Source organism: Osmia bicornis, unplaced genomic scaffold (genome assembly GCF_907164935.1).
Source record: "Osmia bicornis bicornis unplaced genomic scaffold, iOsmBic2.1, whole genome shotgun sequence".
Taxonomy (NCBI): Eukaryota; Metazoa; Arthropoda; class Insecta; order Hymenoptera; family Megachilidae; genus Osmia; species Osmia bicornis.
Genome location: NW_025791060.1, coordinates 3,560 through 16,483, shown reverse-complemented (window position 1 = coordinate 16,483; position 12,924 = coordinate 3,560). Strand labels below are relative to the sequence as shown.

The 12,924-nt window shown below is 34.4% G+C and overlaps 1 protein-coding gene across 1 annotated transcript; it reads left to right on the top strand.

Moving 5' to 3' along the window:
* The first annotated feature begins 7,274 nt into the window (after positions 1-7,274).
* LOC123988648 lies at positions 7,275-12,539 on the top strand. The gene has a single exon (XM_046289400.1). It carries the CDS (start codon positions 7,275-7,277, stop codon positions 12,537-12,539), a length of 5,265 nt encoding a protein of 1,754 aa, XP_046145356.1.
* The last annotated feature ends 385 nt before the right edge of the window (positions 12,540-12,924 follow it).

Genomic DNA, 12,924 nt, shown 5'->3' with positions numbered 1-12,924 from the left:
AACAATATCAGTATTGCTATATCTGCATTGGATATGTAATATACATTTAATAACAATATCATTATTACTACTATATCTTCATTAGATATAATGTAATATACTTATACCTTCTACAGATCTATTGATATTTTGCAACAATATCATTACTACTGTATCTGCGTTAGATATGTAATATACGTTTAATAACAATATCATTATTACTATATCAGCATTAGATATGTAATATACATTTAACTACAATATCATTATTACTATATCTGCATTAGATATGTGATATTCATTTAATAACAATATCATTATTACTATATCTACATTAGATATGTAATATATTGATATCTTGCTACAGATCTATGTACATTTAGTAATAATGTTATTATTACTATATCTGCATTAGCTATGTAATATACATTTAATAACAATATCATTATTGCTACTACATCTTCATTAGATATAACGTAATATACTGATACCTTCCTACAGGTATATGGACATTTAGTAACAATCTCATTCCTACTATATCTGCGTTAGATATGTAATATACATTTAATACCAATATCATTATTACTATATCAGCATTAGATATGTAATATACATTGTATAACAATATCATTATTACTATATGTGCATTAGGTGTGTAATATACATTTAATAACAATATCATTTGTACCATATCTGAATTAGATATGTAATATACACTTAATAACAATATCATTATTACTGTATCTGCATTAGATATGTGATATGCATTTAATAACAATATCATTATTGCTATATCAGCATTAGATATAATGTAATATATTGATATCTTCCTACAGATCAATGTACATTTAGTAATAATATTATTATTAGTATATCTGCATTAGATATATAATATACATTTAATAACAATATCATTATTACTACTATATCTTCATTAGATATAACGTAATATACTGATACCTTCCTACAGATCTATGGACATTTAGTAACAATATCATTCCTACTATATCTGCGTTAGATATGTAATATACATTTAATAACAATATCATTATTACTATATCTGCATTAGATATGTAATATACATTAAATAACAATATCATTATTACTATATCTACAATAGAAATAATGTAATATACTGATTACTTCATACAGATCAATGTACATTTAATAACAATATCATTATAACTATGTGTGCATTGGATATGCAATATACATTTAATAACAATATCATTATTACTACTATATCTTCATTAGATATAATGTAATATACTTATACCTTCTACAGATCTATGGACATTTTGCAACAATATCATCACTACTATATCTGCGTTAGATATGTAATATACATTTAATAACAATATCATTATTACTATATCTGCATTAGATATGTAATATACATTAAATAACAATATCATTATTACTATATCTACAATAGAAATAATGTAATATACTGATTACTTCATACAGATCAATGTACATTTAATAACAATATCATTATAACTATGTGTGCATTGGATATGCAATATACATTTAATAACAATATCATTATTACTACTATATCTTCATTAGATATAATGTAATATACTTATACCTTCTACAGATCTATGGACATTTTGCAACAATATCATTACTACTATATCTGCGTTAGATATGTAATATACGTTTTATAACAATATCATTATTACTATATCAGCATTAGATATGTAATATACATTGTATAACAATATCATTATTACTATATGTGCATTAGGTGTGTAATATACATTTAATAACAATATCATTAGTACCATATCTGAATTAGATATGTAATATACACTTAATAACAATATCATTATTACTGTATCTGCATTAGATATGTGATATACATTTAATAACAATATCATTATTGCTATATCTGCATTGGATATGCAATATACATTTAATAACAATATCATTATTACTATATGTGCATTAGGTGTGTAATATACATTTAATAACAATATCATTATTAAAATGTAAGAATTAGATATGTAATATACATTAAATAACAATATCATTATTACTGTATCTGCATCAGATATGTAATATACATTTAACAACAATATCATTATTACTATATCTACATTAGCAATAATGTAAGATACTGATTACTTCATACAGATCTATGGACATTTAGTAACAATATCATTCCTACTATATCTGTGTTAGATATGTAATATACATTTAATAACAATATCATTATTACTATATCAGCATTAGATATGTAATGTATACTATATGTGCATTAGGTGTGTAATATACATTTAATTACAATATCATTATTACCATATCTGAATTAGATATGTAATATACACTTAACAACAATATCATTATTACTATATCTGCATTAGATATGTAATACACATTTAATAACAATATCATTATTACTACTATATCTTCATTAGATATAACGTAATATACTGATACCTTCCTACAGATCTATGGACATTTAGTAACAATATCATTCCTACTATATCTGCGTTAGATATGTAATATACATTTAATAACAATATCATTATCACTATATCAGCATTAGATATGTAATATACATTTAACAACAATATCATTATTACTATATCTGCATTAGATATGTGATATACATTTAATAACAATATCATTATTGCTATATCTGCATTGGATATGCAATATACATTTAATAACAATACCATTATTACTATATGTGCATTAGGTGTGTAATATACATTTAATAACAAAATCATTATTACCATATAAGAATTAGATATGTAATATACATTAAATAACAATATCATTATTACTGTATCTGCATCAGATATGTAATATACATTTAACAACAATATCATTATTACTATATCTACATTAGCAATAATGTAAGATACTGATTACTTCATACAGATCTATGGACATTTAGTAACAATATCATTCCTACTATATCTGTGTTAGATATGTAATATACATTTAATAACAATATCATTATTACTATATCAGCATTAGATATGTAATATACATTTAACAACAATATCATTATTACTATATCTGCATTAGATATGTGATGTACATTTAATAACAATATCATTATTGCTATATCTGCATTGGATATGCAATATACATTTAATAACAATATCATTATTACTATATGTGCATTAGGTGTGTAATATACATTTAATAACAATATCATTAATACCATATAAGAATTAGATATGTAATATACATTAAATAACAATATCATTATTACTGTATCTGCATCAGATATGTAATATACATTTAACAACAATATCATTATTACTATATCTACATTAGAAATAATGTAAGATACTGATTACTTCATACAGATCTATGGACATTTAGTAACAATATCATTCCTACTATATCTGTGTTAGATATGTAATATACATTTAATAACAATATCATTATTACTATATGTGCATTAGGTGTGTAATATACATTTAATAACAATATCATTATTACTACTATATCTTCATTAGATATGATGTAATATACTGATACCTTCCTACAGATCTATGGACATTTAGTTACAATATCATTCCTACTATATCTGCGTTAGATATGTAATATATATTTAATAACAATATCATTATTATTATATCAGCATTAGATATGTAATATACATTGTATAACAATATCATTATTACTATATGTGCATTAGGTGTGTAATATACATTTGATAACAATATCATTATTACCATATCTGAATTAGATATGTAATATACACTTAATAACAATATCATTATTACTATATCTGCATTAGATATGTGATATACATTTAATATAATATCATTATTACTATATCTGCATTAGCTATGAAATATACATTTAATAACAATATCATTATTACTATATCTTCATTAGATATAACGTAATATACTGATACCTTCCTACAGGTCTATGGACATTTAGTAACAATATCATGCCTACTATATCTGCGTTAGGTATGTAATATACATTTAATAACAATATCATTATTACTATATCACCATTAGATATGTAATGTACATTGTATAACAATATCATTATTACTATATGTGCATTGGGTGTGTAATATACATTTAATTACAATATCATTAGTACCATATCTGAATTAGATATGTAATATACACTTAATAACAATATCATTATTACTATATCTGCATTAGATATGTGATATACATTTAATAACAATATCAGTATTACTACTATATCTTCATTAGATATAATGTAATGTACAGATACCTTCCTACAGATCTATGGACATTTAGTAACAATATCATGCCTACTATATCTGCGTTAGATATGTAATATACATTTAATAACAATATCATTATTACTATATCAGCATTAGATATGTAATATACATTGTATAACAATATCATTATTACTATATGTGCATTAGGTGTGTAATATACATTTAATAACAATATCATTAGTACCATATCTGAATTAGATATGTAATATACACTTAATAACAATATCATTATTACTATATCTGCATTAGATATGTGATATACAGTTAATAACAATATCAGTATTGCTATATCTGCATTGGATATGTAATATACATTTAATAACAATATCATTATTACTACTATATCTTCATTAGATATAATGTAATATACTTATACCTTCTACAGATCTATTGATATTTTGCAACAATATCATTACTACTGTATCTGCGTTAGATATGTAATATACGTTTAATAACAATATCATTATTACTATATCAGCATTAGATATGTAATATACATTTAACTACAATATCATTATTACTATATCTGCATTAGATATGTGATATTCATTTAATAACAATATCATTATTACTATATCTGCATTAGATATGTAATATATTGATATCTTCCTGCAGATCAATGTACATTTAGTAATAATGTTATTATTACTATATCTGCATTAGCTATGTAATATACATTTAATAACAATATCATTATTGCTACTACATCTTCATTAGATATAACGTAATATACTGATACCTTCCTACAGGTATATGGACATTTAGTAACAATCTCATTCCTACTATATCTGCGTTAGATATGTAATATACATTTAATACCAATATCATTATTACTATATCAGCATTAGATATGTAATATACATTGTATAACAATATCATTATTACTATATGTGCATTAGGTGTGTAATATACATTTAATAACAATATCATTTGTACCATATCTGAATTAGATATGTAATATACACTTAATAACAATATCATTATTACTGTATCTGCATTAGATATGTGATATGCATTTAATAACAATATCATTATTGCTATATCAGCATTAGATATAATGTAATATATTGATATCTTCCTACAGATCAATGTACATTTAGTAATAATATTATTATTAGTATATCTGCATTAGATATATAATATACATTTAATAACAATATCATTATTGCTACTATATCTTCATTAGATATAACGTAATATACTGATACCTTCCTACAGATCTATGGACATTTAGTAACAATATCATTCCTACTATATCTGCGTTAGATATGTAATATACATTTAATAACAATATCATTATTACTATATCTGCATTAGATATGTAATATACATTAAATAACAATATCATTATTACTATATCTACAATAGAAATAATGTAATATACTGATTACTTCATACAGATCAATGTACATTTAATAACAATATCATTATAACTATGTGTGCATTGGATATGCAATATACATTTAATAACAATATCATTATTACTACTATATCTTCATTAGATATAATGTAATATACTTATACCTTCTACAGATCTATGGACATTTTGCAACAATATCATCACTACTATATCTGCGTTAGATATGTAATATACGTTTTATAACGATATCATTATTACTATATCAGCATTAGATATGTAATATACATTGTATAACAATATCATTATTACTATATGTGCATTAGGTGTGTAACATACATTTAATAACAATATCATTAGTACCATATCTGAATTAGATATGTAATATACACTTAATAACAATATCATTATTACTATATCTGCATTAGATATGTGATATACATTTAATAACAATATCATTATTGCTATATCTGCATTGGAAATGTAATATATTGATATCTTCCTACAGATCAATGTACATTTTGTAATAATGTTATTATTAGTATATCTGCATTAGCTATGTAATATACATTTAATAACAATATCATTATTACTACAATATCTTCATTAGATATAACGCAATATACTGATACCTTCCTACAGGTCTATGGACATTTAGTAACAATATCATTCCTACTATATCTGCGTTAGATATGTAATATACATTTAATAACAATATCATTATTACTATATCAGCATTAGATATGTGATATACATTTAATAACAATATCAATATTACTATATCTGTATTAGATATGAAATATACATTTAATAACAATATCATTATCACTATGTCTTCATTAGATATAACGTAATATACTTGTTTAGGCCTGCCATAGATTTAATTTCCACGTCACTACCAACTAGCCATAAGACCCAGTCTCGCCGTGCCCTTTTTACAACCGTCACTGCCGGGACGTCGGTACCTCGCCGTGGCAGCCATAAACTCATGAAGCCATAAAGACTCCGCGATTTTCACTTTAATTTTCTATCTATTGTCCACATCAGTTCTCGAGTTTTTGCATTTCTAACTTCTAGCCCGTTACCTTCAACATGCCTTTATTACAGTCAAGGAGTTTCCTAACTTTGTTACCTGCCACGGTCAAGAGTCGAAAAGGCGCTGAATCTTTTGTGAGTGTTCTTCGGGAATGGAAAAACCCATCAGAAACTATTTTGGTCACCAGGAACTTACTATAGCTTCCCCTTCAAAATCCTTCTCCAACATCATACTCCTTCCACCAGTTACTGCATTTTTACCCCCGTCAAGACAACCTTGCGGAGGTGATTTCGTAAGCGATTTCACGCACAAGCGTTAGAATAAGACTAGCTCTGTACTAGATAACACCACTAGGCACGTACACTTAGTAGTTTTTGTAAAGCATATTAAAACATATAGTTTTGAAACAAAAAACGAATCCAATAGTTTGTCCTATCCTTCGTGCATGAAGGAAGTTGGTCCTTCGAAAAATTTGTTGGCACAAACGTGCAAACACCTACAAGGCTCGGATGCTCTAGAAGCAAATACGTTTCTCGTGCAGAGACGCTGCTACGAGAAACTCAACGAGACGCCTGGAGGAAGCATCCAGCATCGCTGATCCAATCCTTCTGTTGTAACGTGAGTTTGTTTTCCTGTCTTTAATCTGCGGCAAACGGTGTAAAATGGAATCTTTAAAGGCCTTAGTAGCCGAACGTGGGGCGATCAAGTCTAAATTGACTCGTTTTAGAAAATTTGTAGAAACTTCAGTTCTTGAAGATGACATACTAGCCTTTGAGAAACGCGTAAAGGCAAATGAGGGGTTGTACGAAAAATTCGATAATGTTCAAGCTCAGATAGAAACCATTGTAGTAGGAACAGACACAGAGGACGCACATCTAGAGGAGCGCGAATCCTTTGAAAGCATTTATTTTGGCGTGCTCTCGAGTGCCGAAAGGCGTTTGAATAGTGCTCGTGGTTTACAGTCTCCGGCACCGTCGCCGGCCAATGTCGTTCCGTCGACATCAGCTGACCCGTATACCACGACTCGTCTTCCCGTTATTAAACTACCAACTTTTAGTGGCGATTTCGGCCAATGGATTCGATTTCGCGACACGTTTACTTCCTTAGTGCATACTTGTGACAAGCTTACGAACATTGATCGTTTTAACTATTTAGTATCGGCGTTAACGGGTTCAGCTGCGCGCGCGTTAGAGTCATTTAGTGTATCGGCCGCGAATTACGAGCTCGCTTGGTCTCGCCTGAAGGAGCGGTATGAAAATCCAAAGGCATTAATTGACCATCACGTCAATGCATTGCTTGACGTGTCTCCTGTTCGAAAACCAGACGGCGAGGCGCTAAGTAAATTTATAGATACCGCTGTAAACAATGTTCGTGCTTTAGAAGGGTTATTGAAACCGCTTGAATTGTGGCAATCCCTTGTTAGTGTCTACTTAGCTAAAAGAATAGATTCCGCTTCACTCGATGAATGGGAGAGGAGAATAATGGAAGCATCGAATAGGCCTACTTTTGACGAATTTGCAAAATTCTTGGAGCAGCGTTCTCAATATCTTACGCGAAAGGACGCAAACAAACCAATTGCGAATAATACCGCGGCTAGCAACCAACATAAGGACAATCGGTCCCGCGCTGTGATTAATAAAGCATACGCCCCAGCTTCTCATGTTAGTAGTCAACCGGGCGAATGTTTGTTGTGTAAGGGTGGGCACGCGCTGCAACATTGCCCTAATTTATTAGCTCTTTCTTTCTCTCAAAGACACGAAACAATCAAACGATTGCAAGTTTGTTTTAACTGCCTAGCACCTGGGCATAGCATCAAAAATTGCACCCGCGGTAAATGTAGGAAATGCGGAAAAAAGCACCACACTGTACTGCATCGAGAAGAAACCATAGCGACAAGCGAGGAAAAGGAAATTCCTCCAGCTCCATCTACCTCTCATGTAGTCCAGTCGTATATATCAAATTCGACCGAAATCGCGATCGATTGCACGGTTCTATCAACCGCCGTAGTTTTCGTAGTAGATGACAAAGGCAATAGACACCGGTGTCGCGCATTGTTAGATGTAGGTTCCCAAGCTCATTTTATTACCGAAGAATTTTGTAATCGGGCTCATATACGCTGTACACCTGCTGAAATGAGTGTTAGCGGCTTGGCGGGAGCAAGAAATCCCATTCGGTACAAGGCTCAATTGCAAATCGCTTCGGAAGGGAACTCTTTTCAGACCGTTTTGCCTTGCTTAGTAATAAAAGGAATTACAGAGGCCATGCCTAACATTCCTCTGAATAAAGTGCGTATTCCTATACCACTTGGTGTTACGCCAGCTGACCCCGAATTCCAGCATCCGGGTCGCATCGATCTCTTGATCGGTGCGGGCTTATTTTGGAAGCTGTTGTGCATCGGGCAGCACAAGGCAGGATTAGGCAATCTAGTATGGCAAAAAACGCGCCTGGGTTGGGTGTTAGGAGGCAGTTTGAATTGGCCCGGAGAATCAACCAAACCCATTCAAGCCTGCCACGCTATAACAAATGCACAGTTAGATGCTTCGATTTCGCGCTTCTGGGATCTAGAAGAAGTAAATTCACGCGAATCAGCCTCGACGAGCGCGGCTAGTAGCGAGTGCGAGGCACATTTTAGGAAAACCACGGTCCGCGACTCAGATGGGCGTTGCATTGTTAGTCTTCCCTTTAACGACCGTCTAAACGAATTAGGAGAATCGCGCGAACAGGCAAAAAGGCGCCTGTTAAACATTGAACGGAGATTTAAACGAAATCCGGACCTTCGTTTTCACTACTTAGCTTTCATGAACGAATACGAGGCTCTAGGCCACATGTCACTAGTCCCCACCCACAATATAGATAATTCCAACGCGTACTATTATTTGCCGCATCACGCGGTATTTAAAACATCTAGTACTACAACGAAGGTTAGAGTTGTATTTGATGGCTCGGCGAAGACGTCATCTGGACTTTCGCTAAACGACGCACAATTAGTAGGACCGACGGTACAAAGTGACCTTGTCACCATCCTTATTCGATTTAGAAAACATCGCTTTGTACTATCCGCCGATATAGAAAAGATGTATCGGCAGGTTCTTGTTACGAATGCGGATCGCAAATTTCAACGCATACTTTGGCGCTCCAGTGAGAACGAGCCCATCAAAACCTACGAATTGAATACCGTGACCTACGGAACGGCATCGGCTTCATTCTTAGCGACCCGCGCGCTCCAGCAGGTAGGACGAGATTACGCACAGGCATTTCCTTACGCGAGCACCGTCATTCAAAACGATTTTTATGTCGACGACCTGCTAACCGGCTGCGAAACAGTCGAGCAGGCTATACAATTGCGGGAGTCGTTGACCTGGGTCCTAGCGCAGGCAGGTTTCTGCCTGCGAAAATGGGCGAGCAACGATTCTACCATCCTCAATTGCGACGGGCCGGAATCAAACAGCACGGTAGAAATCAAACCCGCAGACAAAGACCCAAAAACTTTAGGCTTACTTTGGTCGGTGAACACGGACAAACTTAGTTATTCAATCCCAAGCGTTTCGACAAATCGGGTTACCAAACGGGTTGTTCTGTCTGAAATCTCAAAAATCTTTGATCCGCTCGTTCTCATAGGCCCTGTAATAGTTAAAGCAAAATTATTAATGCAAGGGCTTTGGCAGTTTCAGTTAGGTTGGGATGAAAGTCTCCCTCAAGAAATTCATACGCAATGGTGCACCTTTCGGAGTGAATTGCATGATATCGCTTCATTATCAATTTCGCGACGGGCTTTAGTTGAGTCAGAGGAAGACATAGAGCTCCACGGGTTTTCGGATGCTTCCGAAAGGGCCTACGGGGCCGCTATATACCTGCGCACACGAACAGGCCATGGATCCTGGGCCTCCCTATTGTTATGCGCGAAGACCCGCGTGGCCCCGCTCAAGACAATAAGCTTACCGCGCTTAGAATTGTGCGGCGCCTTATTACTAGCTCAGTTAGCAGGCAAGGTGCGAACTGCATTGTGCATAGACTCGATGAAGGAATACTACTGGACTGATTCTATGATAGTATTAGCTTGGATTAGGGACGAGCCTTGCCGATGGAAAACTTTCGTAGCTAACCGCGTCTCGGAAATTCAGAGCACCACGTCAGCTAATGATTGGCGGCACGTGGTTTCTGCTAGTAACCCGGCCGATCTGTTATCACGAGGTGTTGCCCCTCTAGATTTAAAAAACAATAGTTTATGGTGGCATGGGCCAGCCTGGCTCTCGAAAAATATAGAAACATGGCCTTCATCTGAGGCCACAATTGCCGATATCCCGGAGAAGAAACAAGCCGTCGTCATACACTTAGTTGCCTCCAACGCGCCACTCCCTCCATTTTCTGAAATAGTTTCGCGATATTCATCCTACACAAGATTGCTCCGCGTAGTGGCTTATTGTTTGCGATTTATTAAAAATGCTCGCATCAAGGAATTCTCAACGAAAGTTCAGGGAAACGGTTATCATCGCTGTCCGCCGACAGCGTCAGAAATCTCACAGGCAGAAAGAGCAATTATCCGTAGTATGCAGGAGGCTCACTTTAGTAAAGAAATAGCACATCTCACGGCAAATAGGCCAATTGACAAGCATAGCACATTGATCTCCTTGAACCCATTCATTGACGAACACGGACTCATCAGGGTGGGCGGTCGGCTTAAAAATGCTCAATTAGAATATGACCAGAAACATCCAATCATTATTCCCAAAACTGGGCCTCTCGTGACTTTGCTAATACGACATGAACACGTACGATTGCTGCATGCTGGCTGCCAGCAGACCTTCGCGGCCATTCACGCCAGGTTCTGGTTGGTCTCAGGTAGGCGGCTAGTAAAAAAGGTATTACGCGACTGCGTCACTTGTTTTCGAACGAATCCCGTTAGCACGCCATATAGAATGGGCAACCTACCTGCCCATCGCGTGGTCCCGGCTCGTGCATTCGCTACCTGCGGTGTAGACTATGCAGGCCCCTTTCTAATCAAAGAAACGGGACGCGCTCGTGTAGCTCGAAAATCGTATATATGCCTTTTTGTCTGTTTCACTACAAAGGCAATACACATTGAACTTGCCACCGACCTCACAACCGACGCCTTTCTCAATTGTCTACATAGATTTATATCGCGTAGAGGTCGATGCAGCACCATCTACTCCGATAACGGTAGAAATTTGTTGGGTGCTCGAAACGAGCTACAAGAACTGGGTACACTATTAAATTCGGACTTGCACAATAATCGAGTAATAGATTCACTAGCGAGGGAGCATATAGAATGGCATTTCATACCGCCAAACGCGCCTCATTTCGGAGGGCTGTGGGAAAGGGGTGTAAGATCAATCAAAACACACTTGAAACGGGTAGTTGGGGAACAAAGACTTACCTACGAGGAATTTTACACCATTTTGACGCAGATTGAAGCATGTTTAAACTCACGCCCCCTATATCCTCTATCCAATGATCCGAACGATATTAATCCTCTCACCCCTGGTCACTTCCTTATCGGAGATGCGTTGATGGCCCTACCCCAGCCCGACATCACTAATCTCAATCAAGGGAGGTTGAATAGATATCAACTGATCCAGCAGACAGTCCAGCATTTTTGGAAGCGGTGGCAGCAGGAATACCTGCATGGACTCCAGCAGCGCCATAAGTGGCGAACGAATTCTCCGGGGACAATCCATAAGGATGCGTTGGTCCTGATCAAGGAGGACAACTTACCGCCAACGAGATGGCGGCTCGGCCGTATCACTGAGCTGCACCCAGGGTCTGACGGTATCATTAGGGTGGTCACACTCCGTACCGCCGATGGTGTCCTCAAGAGGCCTGTAACGAGAATCTGCATTCTACCAAATGCAGATCCAGAGCAAGCCAAGGATTCGCCCCCGCATTCACTTAATCTTTGTACCAATTAATCATTGAATTTTAGCAGCACTTTGTTTGTATAGATGTAAGACTATATATGTGTTTATGTATGGGGATGCATTTATTGTAATTGTTTAAGTTTATTCATGGTAATTGTCATTTTCATCACTATAATCCTATAACTCATTGTAACTAGCAATATTCTAATTTCTTATTCGAGACTTTAGCACTATAAACTCTTAGGATATCAAGTCATTGTATAGCAGTATCGAACGTGTTGAACGGAACCCGTTCAAGGTGGGCGGTATGTTTAGGCCTGCCATAGATTTAATTTCCACGTCACTACCAACTAGCCATAAGACCCAGTCTCGCCGTGCCCTTTTTACAACCGTCACTGCCGGGACGTCGGTACCTCGCCGTGGCAGCCATAAACTC